The sequence below is a fragment of the Papio anubis genome, chromosome 11 (genome assembly GCF_008728515.1).
Source record: "Papio anubis isolate 15944 chromosome 11, Panubis1.0, whole genome shotgun sequence".
Classification (NCBI taxonomy): domain Eukaryota; kingdom Metazoa; phylum Chordata; class Mammalia; order Primates; family Cercopithecidae; genus Papio; species Papio anubis.
In genome coordinates, this window is record NC_044986.1 from 70,745,329 (window position 1) to 70,760,156 (window position 14,828).

At 40.9% G+C, this 14,828-nt stretch overlaps 1 protein-coding gene across 5 annotated transcripts in view; it reads right to left on the reverse strand.

The window, feature by feature from the left end:
- Positions 1-14,828, reverse strand: part of AP3M1 (adaptor related protein complex 3 subunit mu 1) — a 30,207-nt gene that overhangs the window by 4,248 nt on the left and 11,131 nt on the right. For 4 of the 5 annotated variants that reach the window (XM_009214622.3, XM_017962922.2, XM_021943999.1 and 1 more), the window contains exons 2-7: positions 12,080-12,355; positions 10,613-10,784; positions 8,005-8,142; positions 4,208-4,293; positions 3,404-3,537; positions 459-666 (exon numbers count right to left, since the gene is read on the reverse strand). In XM_009214622.3, coding sequence (XP_009212886.2) covers positions 459-666; positions 3,404-3,537; positions 4,208-4,293; positions 8,005-8,142; positions 10,613-10,784; positions 12,080-12,355 — 1,014 coding nt within the window. Of the gene's footprint in view, positions 1-436; positions 667-3,403; positions 3,538-4,207; positions 4,294-8,004; positions 8,143-10,612; positions 10,785-12,079; positions 12,356-14,828 lie in introns of all 5 variants that reach the window. The other variant, XR_002524552.2, reaches the window with a different exon arrangement.

Sequence of the window (14,828 nt, forward strand, 5' to 3'; positions counted from 1 at the left end):
TAGGGTGAGGAAGCAGCTTTCCTAGCCCTGTGAAAGAGTATGAAATGATGCTTTTAAATTAAAAAGGAAGAAAAAGGTCTTAATGATCAATTTATATAGAAAACTTAATAATTCATATACCATCATAATATCTTCTTCTACATAATGTTTTCTCTTTTTAAAAAAGCTTTTACTTCTTTCTTATTAGATAGCAGAGTGAGGCTCTGGATTAATAATGGATGAGTGAAGGCACATTCTGAAAAAGGACAGAATGACACACTTTTCTGTTCATCTGCTCAGTAGCAGCTGCAGGATTCCTTCGGCAGCCAGTGGCAGAAGCACAGCACAGTATGCTCTCTAGGTTTTGATACGAACTTTAGTTTTAAACAAGGTGCTAAACCTTTCCCTCCATTCCTCCCCACAAATCACAAAATAGATTGCAGAAACACTTGCTCACTCTTGATTTGAAGTGGCTGTACCTTGGTGACTGGATCAAATGTATAGCTGCCTTGTGTGGTTGTCAGGTTCATGTTCAGCACAACTTTTGGCATGTGAACTGTCACTGTAATTCCTTCAATAGTTTTCCCCATATTCTGCTTTGGTCCAATTGTTATATCAAATCTGCCGCAAGAACTGTTCTCTTTAAAGCTGATACTATGTTTCACATACACTGGTATTGCCACTAGACTAAAAAGAGAAACAGAGAAAGATACAAAAGCATAAACACAATTAATGGTGTGGGGACAGCATCAGAGGTATCCCGAAAACCTCTGTCCAGAGTATCCTACCGTACCTTTAACTCCACAATAAGGTGCTACAGAGTTGGCTCTCTGTAGCCACAGTTATGCATCCTTGAATTTGACCAGTTGAGGATTGAAAATATTATTTAACACTATCGGCCAGGCGTGGTGGCTCATGCCTGTAATCCCAGCACTTTGGGAGGCCGAGACTGGCGGTGGGAGGGGATCACCTGAGGTCAGGAGTTTGAGACCAGCCTGGCCAACATAGTGAAACCTCATCTCTACAAAAATACAAAAATTAGCTGAGGCTGGGTGTGGTGGCTCACACTTGTAATCCCAGTACTTTGGGAGGCCAAGGCGAGGAGTTCAAGACCAGCCTGGCCAACATGGTGAAACCTCGTCTCTACTAAAAATACAAAAATTAGCTGGGTGTGGTGGCTTGTGCCTGTAGTCCCAGCTACTCAGAAGGCTGAGGCAGGAGAATCACTTGAACCTGGGAAGTGGAGATTGCAGTGAGCTGAGATTGCGCCTCTGCACTCCAGCCTGGGCAACGGAGCGAGATTCCATCTCAAAAAAAAAAAAAAAAAGTAAAAAATAACAATACAACTACAAAATATAATAAAAATAAAAAGTCAACCTGGTATAACAGTTATTTACACAGTGTTTACAGTGTACTATCACAAGTAACTTGGAGATGATTTAAAGTACCCAGGAGGATGTGCATAGGTTATATGCAAATACTACACCATTTTATATAAGGGACTTGAGCATCTGCTGATTTTTGCAACCAATCCTCCAAGGATACCAAGATGGCGGTACCTCCAGAACTGCAGATTCAGCATCTACACAAGGGGGAGCTGAGTATAGCATAATGTTCTGGTACCACTGTGCTGGGAACTGTATACAAATCAAGACAGAAATCTGAAGTTTAATAACAGTATAAACAATTGGGGTGGCTGGGTGCAGTGGCTCATGCCTGTAATCCCAGCACTTTGGGAGGCCAAGGCAGGCAGATCACTGGAGGTCAGGAGTTTGAGACCAGCCTGGCCAACATGGTGAAACCCCCTCTCTACTAAAAAAAGTAACAAGAAACAAAAATTAGCTGGGCGCGGTGGCGGGCGCCTGTAATCCCAGCTACTTGGGAGGCTGAGGCAGAAGAATCACTTGAACCCAGGAGGTAGAGGTTGCCATAAGCCAAGATCACAGAATTGCACTCCAGCCTGGGCGACAATAGTGAAACTGTCTCAAAACAAACAAACAAAAAAACCAAAAAAACATAAAACAAACAAACAAACAAAAAAAAACAATTGGGGCAAATGGCCCTAGTTTAAAAAAATGAATTATGATCCCACTGAAAAATAATGTAAAATATGTTTTATATAAATGAAAACAGTTCCTATGTGATGAGTCAAGAAACAGGCTGGGTGCGGTGGCTCACGCCTGTAATCCCAGTACTTTGGGAGGCTGAGGTGGGCGGATCACCCAAGGTCGGGAGTTCGAGACCAGCCTGACCAACATGGAGAAACCCTGTCTCTACTAAAAACACAATATTAGCCGGGCGTGGTGGTACATGCATGTAATCCCAGCTACTTGGGAGGCTGAGGCAGAGAATCACTTGAACCCTGGAGGTGGAGGTTGAGGTAAGCCAAAATTTCACCATTGCACTCCAGTCTGAGCAACAAGAGCCGAACTCCGGTTCAAAGAAAAAAAGAGCCAAGAAATAATTTGTCTGCTTTTGAGTCCTGTCATAATGTTACTCAAATAACTTCTGGTATTTTCAAGAAACAAACTAGCTATAAAACTACGATCCCCAATGCTAAATTTTTTTTTATTTTTTTGAGATGCAATTTCACCCTCTTGGCCAGGCTGGAGTGCAGTGGCATGATCTGTCATTGCAACCTCTGCCTTCCAGGTTCAAGTGATTCTCATGCCTCAGCCTCCCAAGTAGTTGAGATTATAGGCACACGCTATCACGCCTGGCTAATTTTGTATTTTTAGTAGAGACAAGGTTTTACCACGTTGACCAGACTGGTCTAGAACTCCTGACCTCAAGTGATCTGCCCACACTGGCCTCCCAAAGTGTTGGGATTACAGGAGTGAACCACTGCACCCGGCTCTCAATGCTAAATAGTTCCTTAAAACCTCAAAGCAGAGAAGACTGACTTGAAGCAGGTAAGTTTGGGAATGTCCTCACGAACTACAGGTAGGTCTGTCTCCTTGTTAGCCACAAAGTCTACAGACTATGGTAAGATTATGGCAGTGGTTCATGGTTTTGCCCAGGTTATGCACGGTCCATTTTGCGCTGCTTGCAAAGTACTCAGCTGTCAGAAGCAGAGCAAAATGGACCATGCATAACCTGAGCAAAGAACCAGCGCCATAATTTGACAACGTGTAACCTTGCAAAGAACCAGTACCATAACCTTTTGCCCAGGTTATGCATGGTTTGCTTACCCTTGGCTATAGGTTTTACTCTAGTCTCACTTAGTACCACTCTACACTCATACATTCAAAGTATACTGATATTTTAGGTGCGTATTTTCACCAGTTCTCACTGGGTCTCCTGGTGAGCTATGGTTAAAGTGAGCAATGACGACCTCAAGTACTCAACTGTCATAAAGGAACAGGGAAAGGTGAGTTCTGCTTGATATGTATGATGGCAGATTCTGGCTGATGCATCAACATACTTTTGTGAGCTGACACGGTATGATATGAGTCGGAAATTTCCATCTGGAGGAATAAATGACAAAACTCTTTCAGATTCCCAACGCTTGAACCGGATGCAGGGGTGGAAGCTGACGTCATCCAGAAGCCTAGGGTTCTGTCAAGGAAACAGAAGACAGCCGTGTTCATAGAGCATAATGAATATGGGAACTGTACTTAGATACCTTGACAAATCAATATGTTCCCTGAAGATAAAGCAGTCATGGAAGAGTTTATGACCACATCTACACAACCTTATAGTTTCACAATGCTTTAAAGTTTGTAAATATTTTATGTACATTATTTTATTGAATTTCAATAACCATAAAGGAGAAAAGGCAAGTAGTATTATTTCCCTTTAACAGATTAAAAAACTGAGGTTCAGAGGACTTAAGGTCAGAACAAACTGGTGACAACACCAGAAGTCAGTTCTCTTAATTGTTCCTAGCAGTATGTCATGCTGACTCTAAAATGATACAAAAGACCAATGTCCTTTCATATCAGCAAAGCAAATAATTACTCAGTAAAAATGATACTGGATATTTGCAGAAGCCAGCCAGCCAATTTTAAGCCCTTTCTAGCACACTCAGGCAAAGACCTCCCTTAGCCTTTCCATAAAGACCACGCTCATCATGTAAGTGACTGTCTTAGGAAACTCTGCTAGGAATATTTCTGAGACAATCCTTTGCAATCTAAGATGCAAACTTATCTCAATATTTATCATTTCATTTAGTACTTCACATGTATTAGGCATTCAAGGGGCTATAAAACAGGAGAATAAAACTTACCATGAAAGAAAGGGAGAGATCGGGCATTCCAGATAGTTTAATGCAAGCATCAATGACCCCCTGAATTTCAGCAAAGACTGTAGATCCTGAAGAAAGAAAGAAAAAGGAAGATAACATCAACAGAATATGAGTCTTAACTAGAGCTATCACTTTTTATTTTTATTTATTTATTGTTTTTAGAAACAGAGTCTTGCTCTGTTGCCAAGGTTGGAGTGCAGTGGCACGATCACAGCTCACTGCAGCCTCACTCCTGGGCTCAAGTAACCCTCCCGCCCTAGCCTCCCGAATAGCTGGGAATATAGGCGCGTGCCATGACACCTAGCCCAACAATCACTATATTTAGAATAATGGAGATACCCTCTGGGTGTCAGACTTACTGAAGCTTTACATCTCTATTAACAGGTCAGGGGACAAGGTCCATACCTAACTCTGGTTGGAATATGATAATTTTTCTTTTTTTTTTAAGAGATGAGGTCTTACTAGCTAGTCCCAGCTGGCCCCCAGAGTAACTGGGACTACAGGTATGCCACTGTAGAATATAATTTTTTTTTTTTTTTGAGACAGGGTCTTTCTCTGTCACCCAAGTTGGAGTGTAGTAGTGCTATGACAGCTCACTGCAGCCTCAACCTCCTGGGCTCAAGCAATCCTCCCACCTCAGCCTCCCAAGCAGCTGGTACTACAGGCATGCACCTCCATGCCCGGCTAATTTTTGTATTTTTTTGTAGAGACAGGGTCTTGTTACATTGCCCAGGTTGGTCTCGAACTCCTGGGCTCAAGCAATCTGCCTACCTCAGCCTCCCAAAGTGCTGGGATTACAGGTGTGAACTACCATACCCAGCCAGAATATGCTAATTCTAAGGAAAATTAAACTGTCTCCTTTATGGAGCCAACCTGTAAGATGACTGGATATGAGTTTAAAACATATGAGGCCAGGCACAGTGGCTCATGCCTGTAATCCCAGCGTGTAGGGAAGCCGAAGTGGGTAGATTATCTGAGCTCAGGAGTTTGGGACCAGCCTGGGTAACATGGCGAAACCCCATCTCTACTAAAAATACAAAAAATTAGCCAGGCGTGGTGGTGTGTGCTTGTAGTCCCAGCTACTCGAGAGGCTGAAGCAGGAGAATTGCTTGAACCCAGAAGGCGGAGGTTGCAGTGAGCCGAGACTGCAACACTGTACTACAGCCTGGGCGACAATGTGAGACTCTGTCTCAAAAACAAAATAAAACAAACCAAAAACATTTTCAATAGAATTTTAAAATGAGGCAAGGGTATTATGAAATGGACTAAGTCAACTTTTAAGAACTAGGATCCATAATAGAAAGATCTCTCTTTCTTTTAGAGACAGGGTCTCCCTCTGCCATCCAGGCTGGAGTACAGTGGTGTGAACATAGCTCACTACAGCATTGAACTCCTGGGCTCGAGCAATTCTCCTGCCTCAGCCTCCTGAATAGGTGGGATTAAGGAACCTATGCCTAGCTAATCTTTTAAATTTTTGATAGATACGGAGTCTCGCTATGTTGCCTAGGCTGGTCTTCAACTCCTGGGCTCAAGTGATTTTACTGCCTAGGCCTCCCAAAGTGCTGGGATTACAGGTGTGAGCCACCGTGCCTGGCAAAAATCTGTTATTCTATAAGATGGAATGTTATAATGAAAAGGGCACTCATGGAAGAGAAGATATTGACTATAATTCACAATAAACCATCACTACATGTTAACAAGTTGTGTGACTTGGAACAGTTCACTTAACCCTTCTGGGCTTTCCTTATGTATAAAATAAATGTAAGGGAAGGACTAATTTTTTTTTTTTTTTGAGATGGAGTCTCGCTCTGTCACCCAGGCTGGAGTGCAGTGGTGCAGTCTTGGCTCACTGCAACCTCTGCCTCCTGGGGTCAAGCAATTCTCCTGCCTCGGCCTCCCGAGTAGCTGGGATTACAGGCGCCTGCCACCATGCCCAGTTAATTTTAGTATTTATAGTAGAGACGAGGTTTTACCATGTTGGCCAGGCTGGTCTTGAACTCCTGACCTCAAGTGATCTGCCTGCCATGGCCTCCCAAAGTGCTGGAACTACAGGAGTGATCCACCATGTCCGGCCGCTATTTTTAATAATAAAATTTTATGATTCTTATGGAGTACCATTGTTTTGTCTGGTTAAAAAGATAATTAGATTGGGTGTGGTGGCTGATGCCTGTAATCTCAGCACTTTGGGAGGCTGAGGTAGGTAAAATGCTCGAGCCCAGGAGTTCAAGACCAGCCTGGGCAACATGGTGAGACTCTGTCTGTACAAAAAATAAAAATAAAAGCTAGCCAGGCATGGTGGCATGTGGTGTGTACCTCCTGATTGGCTGGGACTATAGGCTACTCAGGAGTCTGAGGTAGGAGGATCGCATGAGCTGGAGGTCAAGGCTGCAGTAAGTAGGGACTGCACCAGTGCACTCTAGTCTGGGCAAAAGAGCAAGACCCTGTATTTAAAAAAAAAAGAAAGTGAAAAGATAGGGGCTTTTATCAGAAGTACTGCACATAATGTAGTAGCAAAAGCATGGTATATGGTAGATTTTCAATAAATGTTAGAAGGAATACACAGCAAGAGGTAGAGTTACATAGGGTAATAATTAGCTTAAAGTAAGGCATTATCAGTTCTGATTTACATGTTTGGCAGACCTCAACTAGTGGTTATGAAAATTATATGTAACCTATGGGCAAAATAAACAGATTTATGGGCCAGGTGCAGTGGCTCACGCCTGTAATCCCAGCACTTTGGGAGGCCAAGGCAGGTGGATCACTTGAGGTCTGGAGCTCGAGACCAGCCTGGCCAACATTGTGAAACTGCGTCTCTACTAAAAATACAAAAAAATGAGCCAGGGCCAGGAGCAATGACTCACGCTTGTAATTCTAGCACCTTGGGAGACTGAAACAGGCGGATCACCTGAGGTCAGGAGTTCAGGCGGATCACCCGAGGTCAGGAGTTCGAGACCAGCCCTGACCAACATGGAGAAACGCTATCTCTACTAAAAACACAATATTAGCTGGGTGTGGTGGTGTATGCCTGTAATCCCAGGTATATGGGAGGCTGAGGCAGAAGAATCGCTTGAACCTGGGAGGCAGAGGTTGTGGTGAGCCGAGACTGCACCATTGCACTCCAGCCTGGGCAATGAGAGCGAAACTGCATCTGAAAAAAAAAAATTAGCCAGGTATGGTGGCTCATGCCTGTAATCCCAGCTACTTGGGAAGCTGAGGCAGCAGGATCGCTTGAACCCAGGAGGTGAAGGTTCCAGTGAGCCGAGATCATGTCACTGCACTCCAACCTGGGCAACAGTGAGATCCCATCTCAAATAAATAAATAAACAAACAAACTAACAAACAGATTTAAAAATCATCAGATAATGAATGCCTTTCTACTAAAACCATACTGCCAAAGGACTTCAATTTTCTTTTCTTTCTTCTTTTTTTTTTTTTTTTTGTTGAGACACAGCCAGGCTGGAGTGCAATGGTGTAATCTTGTCTCATTGCAATCTCTGCCTCCCAGGTTCAAGCAATTCTGCCTCAGCCTCCTGAGTCGCTGGGATTACAGGTGTGTGCCACCACACCTGGCTAATTTTTCTTATCTTTAGTAAAGACAGAGTTTCACCATGTTGGCTAGGCTGGTCTCAAACTCTGACCTCGTGTTCCACCTGTCTTGGCCTCCCAAAGTGCTGGGATTACAGGCGTGAGCCACTGTGCCTGGCCAGGACTTCAGTTTTCTATTCATCTGTGTCAGATGAATTGTTTTTCCCCAAATAAGATGACATGCACACAATTACCTGATTTATCTATAATTGCGTCTATTTCTTCAACGACATCAAAATAGGCTTCATTGTTTGTGTACTTTACCCCTGCCCGACGCCATGGTATGTTGGACAGCTGCCCAGTGGGGAGTGTGTCCCCAACATTACTACTGCCTAGAAACCCAAAAAGAAGGCAAAGTTGATGTGTAAAACAGTCATGAGAAAATGTATTACTGGGAAAAAGAAAGCTGCTTCTTTAATGTTTGGATTTTTCTTAATGAACTTGTGGATGGTCTCTAGAATTGTCAGACATTTCCATACCAACATGATCAAATTTCTAGAAGAGAAAAATAGGCCATGTGGCCCTCTGTTTACCTGCCAAACCAGGTTAAATTTATTTACTTATCTTTTGCTTCCTGTGTGTTAACAGTAACCTAATCTAATTCCAGTGGCTCAAAAACAGATTCTCTGCCACTGATGAAAAAAGAGGCTGGTTGTTTCAAAATCTTCTGCCAATAAAATGTCTCCACTGAGAATACAGAGTTATAACTAGGCCCTTCAGTATTCAACTTTAATTTACACGAGATGCTGCCAAGCAGGCCTCAGTGGAGTAAATGGAATCTGGGCTTTTCCTATTTTAAGGTCGACATACCCATATGGCTGCAATATAGCTAGTGTTCAGTATCCAGCTAATTTCCTGGTAAACTGACACATGTCTAAAAATAAGTGTGGTTGTCCAAAACACCTATCTTTGAGCGGTGACTTACTTAACATTTTGGTTAATTTATATTTCCAATTCGAAAGTACTACATACTTAAAAACAACAACAAAAAGGTGGAGTTCAGAAAGGTGGTTTAAAGAAAAACACTAGACTTCTTACTAACAAAATACATCTACCATTAACATTTTTGTTAATATTATGGTATTAACGTTTTAATATAATATTAACATTTTGGTATATTTCTTTAAACATTTCCATCACCAGAAGGTTGCATTTTTTTCTATTGTGATAATTTTTGGTTTTTAATTGCACTTTAAAATACAGGCGCAATCATACTGTATCTATAATTTTGCAGTCTACTTATGATTGGTGTTCCTACCTGCAACCTACAATCATGTTATCTTCCTGCTCAAAAACCTTCAATGGTTGATCACTGACTTTATGATAAAAGCTAAATATTTAGCCTAGCTTTGAAGGACTTTCTCTACTTTTTAATCTGATCTCTAACTTCTCAACTGAAAAACAGTTCTGCTTCTGCATTAATAAAACTTTAGGTTTTTCTCTTTCATGTGTGTTTTTTTCTCATACAGTTCCACCTATGGAGAATGCTCTTACTCCTCCCTCACTTCCTGAATTCTACTGATTCTCCAAGGTGGCCGCCCACCACAGTGCAGGAGGGAATACTTCATTAATGGAACCATTCTCTTGAACTTTGTAATATACTGCCTTATGAATCTGTTATGTTTTGCATTCTATATTTTAGTAACTTTTCTCTGACTATAAAATACATGTTTATTTTGGAAAATTAAAAAGTATAAAGCAAAAATAAAGATAATCTGTATTTCTTTAGCTGGGTATAATCATTGTAAATATTTAGAACTTTTTGGTCTGAGTGAATATTTATATATAAGAATATTTTTTTCAGTTTTGTGCTGACTTTTCAATTTAACATTATATCATGTGTATTTTCCAATGCTATTACATTATCTGTGAAGTATGGAATTGCTTTTTAAAGTCTTATACAGTTATTTACTTATTTTAATTTTTTTTTCCAACATCCCATTCAGAGTATAAGTTTTAGGAGCACAGACATGCCATCTTATCTTTCTTTGAATTTCTCTCAACATTCACCCTTACACAGAGGATGAATAAAGAGCTGCTGAATGATCTTTTTCTTACAGGCCTCTCTCACCTCATTTTTAGGTGAAGGCACTGGAGAGGGGTTTACAGTGGTGGACAGTGGAGTTGGAGTGGCATATAACATTTCACAGGAATCTTTCTCTAAAAGACTTTAAAGCTTTCGAAAGAACATTGGCATCTGGGTGTGCCTAATTTCTAGCTACACTCAAGAATTAAACCCAACTGGAAGCTTACAACATAAGTACAGGCCCACAATGCATGCGATCTCATGAGTAAACTATTTTTCTATTTTTTCTTAATACATCTTCTGCGTGCATAAAAACAAATACTCGGAGGATATTGTAGTACTGTGTGGTTAAGAGTCTTAAATTTTCTATTCTCTAGTAATTGTGGAGTAGCAGCATACCAGTTATGTTATTTTAAACATTAAAATGCCAGTCTATAAATGGACTAAATTCTCTTCTAAGTGGGCTCATATGCTGGCTTCTTTAGGACTAACTGGAACAATTTATTCAGTCTTAGTATTTAGTGTTAAATAATGGTAATAATATTGTTGTGGTATTTTAGAAAAAAAAAAGAGTAATAACCAAAAGTTCTTTATCACTTAAAGTCTAGCCTCTTTCTAGAGAAAATAAATATACAATACATCCATTTTAACTTTACCAGTAACTTTAATTATGGCTGAATTGTACTACCTTAATAATACGTCAGATCATGAGCAATAATGAGTTGTTAACAAAGTTTTAATTGCTCAGTTACCAGTAAAGTATGTTTTCATCTTACCTGTAATAGAGTTGACAACAGACCGTAGAATTGTTGGCGGTTTAATTAATTCTTTCAAAATGTTAGATTCGGTAGCCAGTGGAAATCCATTGTCTAACATTTCTTCTAAGAGTTCATATACTATGACCACATTATCCTTAATTGCAGCCTCTGAACACTCACCAAAGTAGTCCTGACAAAATACACAATATCACACAATGGAAGGCACAAAGAAAGGCTTGCTAAATACTTTTTGTTCTGAAGAACAAACTTACAGTAGCATTATTCATTGCTTAAGATGCTGAACATATGTAAAACAGAGCCAGGGAAAAAACCCTCCATAGGCCGGGCACGGTGGCTTATGCCTGCAATCCCAGCAATTTGGGAGGCTGAGGTGGGTGGATCACTTGAGGTCAGGAGTTCAAGACCAGCCTGGCCAACATGGTGAAACCCTGTCTCTACTAAAAATACAAAAATTAGCTGAGTGTGATGGTGCACACTTGTGGTCCCAGCTACTTGGGAGGCTGAGGAGGGAGGATTGCTTGAACCCGGGAGGCGGAGGTTGCAGTGAGCCAAGAGCACGCCACTGCACTCCAGCCTAGGCGACAGAGTGAGACTCTGTCTCAAACAAAAAAAACAAGCAAACAAAAAAAACCCTCTATAGTCCTAACATTATTCCTCAGTATTTTCTTGATATTTCTAGCCTGAATTTAATTCCTATTACACATTATATTAGAAAGTACTGAGACATTAAATTGGAATTTGAGCTATAAACTTCATTCACCCTGATTAACTATCCCAACATACACATAGATAAGCTTAAATTGTTTGGTATATTCAGCAAGACAAGACAAAATAATAAAACGTAAATACAGAAGAGTTCATAACCAATGAAAATCTTGAGACTATTGAGAGAACTGTATGTGGAGGGCATTATTGTTTCCTGATGATATGCAGTCATCCCTTGGTAGTTGTGGGGAATTAGTTCCAGGATCCCCTGTGGATACCAAAACTCACAATTCTCAAGTCCCTGACATAAAATGGCATAGTATTTGCACATCACTTATACACATCGCCCTATATACTTTAAATCACCTCTAGATTACTTGTAATATCTAACACAATGTAAATGCTATGTAACTATTTGTTATACTGCATTGTTTAAGTAATAATGAGGAGAAGAAGTTTGTACATATTCAGTTCAATTTTTTTGTTCAAATATTTGCCATGTAAGGTTCGGTGAATTCATGGATGCAGAACCCATGTATATGGAGAGCCAACTGTAATTTGTAATACATATAAAAAATAGTAAATACAGCAGCCATGTGTGCAACTGTACACCACATAGAAAAGGGTTTATGAATTTATGCTTAAACAGAGAGAAACAGACAGTAAACATCAAAACCTGGGTAATTAAATAATATAATCATGTCTCACCTCCAGCTAACTTGGGTCATTTAAGTTAGAAAGGTATGATAGATAACCAACCTGAAAAGTGTCAGCAACTCGATGTAGGAACTCAATTACAAAGAGAGGTGGCACTTCAGTCTGTATGACAGATACAAAGAAGAGCTTATCCCGGTAGATACTGATGAGGTAGTGGTGAGGTGTTGAAATGACAGGTGGTACATTTTCAACATCAGCAGCTTTCTCTTGAGCTTCAAAGAAATAATCACAGACAGACTGGCTCACAACGCTCTTCCAGTGCTTCTCTAGAAATATGTCACCGGAACAGTTTATGAGAAATAGACTGTGGATCATTTTCTGTTGGGGCAAAGAAAGGTTTAAATTTATTATACATTAAATATTATTTAACATATACAAAAAGATTATACACTTTGACCAAGTGGGACTTATTCCAAGAATGCAAAAATCAATCAATATGATATACAACTAGAACTAAAACAATCATTTCAAAAGGTGCAGAAATTGCATTTGACAAAATCCAACATCATTTTACAAAAAAAAAAAAAAAAAACGAAAAGCCAAGCCACTTAAGAAAAAGAAACCTCCTCAGCCAGGCTTGGTGGCACATGTCTGTAATCCCAGCACTTTGGGAGGCCGAGGCGGGTGGATCACCTCAGGTCAGGGGTTTGAGACCAGCCTGGGCAACAGGGCAAAACACCATCTTTACAAAAAATACAAAAATTAGCTAAGCATGGTGGTGCTTGCCTGTAGTCCTAGATACTCAGGAGGGTGAAGCAGGAGAATTGCTTGAGCCCAGGAGGAAGGTTGAGGCTGTAGAGAGCTAAGATTGTGTCACTGCACTCCAGCCTGGGTGACCAAGTGAGACACTATCTTAAAAAAAAAAAAAAAAAATTCCTTCATCTGATGAAAACCCCAAAGCTAATACTATATTTAATGGTGAAAGACTGAACACTTCCTCCTTAATAACAAAACCAAACAAGGATGTCCAGTCCCATCATTTCTATTCAACATGGTACTGGAGGTTTGAACCATGGCAATTAAGCAAGAAAATAAAACAAAGGCTTCCAAATTAGAAGATACAATCTTGTATATAGAAAACCATAAGGAACACACACACACACACACACACACACACCCCTATTAGAGTTAATAAATTTAGTTCAGCAAGCTTGCAGGATACAAGTCAATATACAAATCAATTATATTTCTATCCACTATAGCTATAAAATACTAAAAATAGGCTGGGCATTGTAGCTCATGCCTGTAAACTGTGGGAGGCTGAGGAAGGAGGATTGCTTGCGCTCAGGAGTTTGACCAGTCTGGGCAACATAGTGAGACCTCATCTCTATTGAAAACAACAACAACAACAACAAAAAACTGAAAATGAAATTAAGAAAACAATTTCAGGCCTGGCACAGCGGCTCATGCCTATAATCCCAGCACTTTGGGAGGCTGAGGCAGGCGGATCACCTGAGGTCGGGAGTTCAAGACCACTGGCCAACATGGAGAAACTCCGTCTCTACTAAAAAAAAAAAAAAAATGCCGGGCGCGGTGGCTCACGCCTGTAATCCCAGCACTTTGTGAGGCCGAGGCGGGCGGATTGTGAGGTCAGGAAATCGAGACCATCCTGCCTAACACGGTGAAACCCCGTCTCTACTAAAAAAAAAAAAAAAAAAAAAAAAAAGAAAAAAAAAAGCCAGGCGTGGTGGCGGGCGCCTCTAGTCCCAGCCACTTGGGAGACTGAGGCAGGAGAACGGCGTGAACCCAGAGGCGGAGCTTGCAGCGAACCGAGATCGCGCCACTGCACTCCAACCTGGGCGAGAGAGCGAGACTCTGTCTCAAAAACAAAAGCAAAACAAACAAAAAACAAAATTAGCTTGGTGTGGTGGTGCATGCCTGTAATCCCAGCTACTAGGGAGGCTGAGGTAGGAGAATCACTTGAACCTGGGAGGTGGAGGTTGCAGTGAGCTGAGATGGCGCCACTGTACTGCAGCCTGGGCAACAAGAGTGAAACTCTGTCTCAAAAAAAAAAAAAAAAAAAAAAAAAAAAAGAAAATGCTTGTAATCCCAGCTGTCAGGGAGGCAGAGGTGGGAGGACAGCTTGAGTCCAGGAGTTTGAGACCTGCCTGGGCAATATAGCGAGACCCTGTTCTCCACAAAAAGGAAGAAAAAAAAAAAGACCAAAAAAAAAAAAAATAATAATAATTTCATTTACAATAGCATCAAAAAATTTAAATACGTAGAAAATAAATTTAACAAGAGAAATACAAGACTTGTATACCAAATATTACAAAACGTCAGTGAAATAAATGAAAAAGACCTAAAAAATTGAAAGATATTCCATGTTCATGGATTGGAAGACTTGATATTTTTAAGATAGCAACATTTCCCAAACTTACCTACACTTTCTTTTTTTTTTTTTTTTTTTTTTTTTTTTAGACTGTGTCTTGGTTTTTTGCCCAGGCTGGAGTGCGGTGGCCGGATCTCAGCTCACTGCAAGCTCCGCCTCCCGGGTTCACGCCATTCTCCTGCCTCAGCCTCCCGAGTAGCTGGGACCACAGGCGCCCGCCACTTCGCCCGGCTAGTTTTTTGTATTTTTTAGTAGAGACGGGGTTTCACCGTGTTAGCCAGGATGGTCTCGATCTCCTGACCTCGTGATCCGCCCGTCTCGGCCTCCCAAAGTGCTGGGATTACAGGCTTGAGCCACCGCGCCCGGCCTACACTTTCAATACAATCCCTATTAAAATCCCAGCTGCCTTTTTGTGGAATTGGACAGGCTAATCCGCAAATTCATACGGAAATGAAAAAG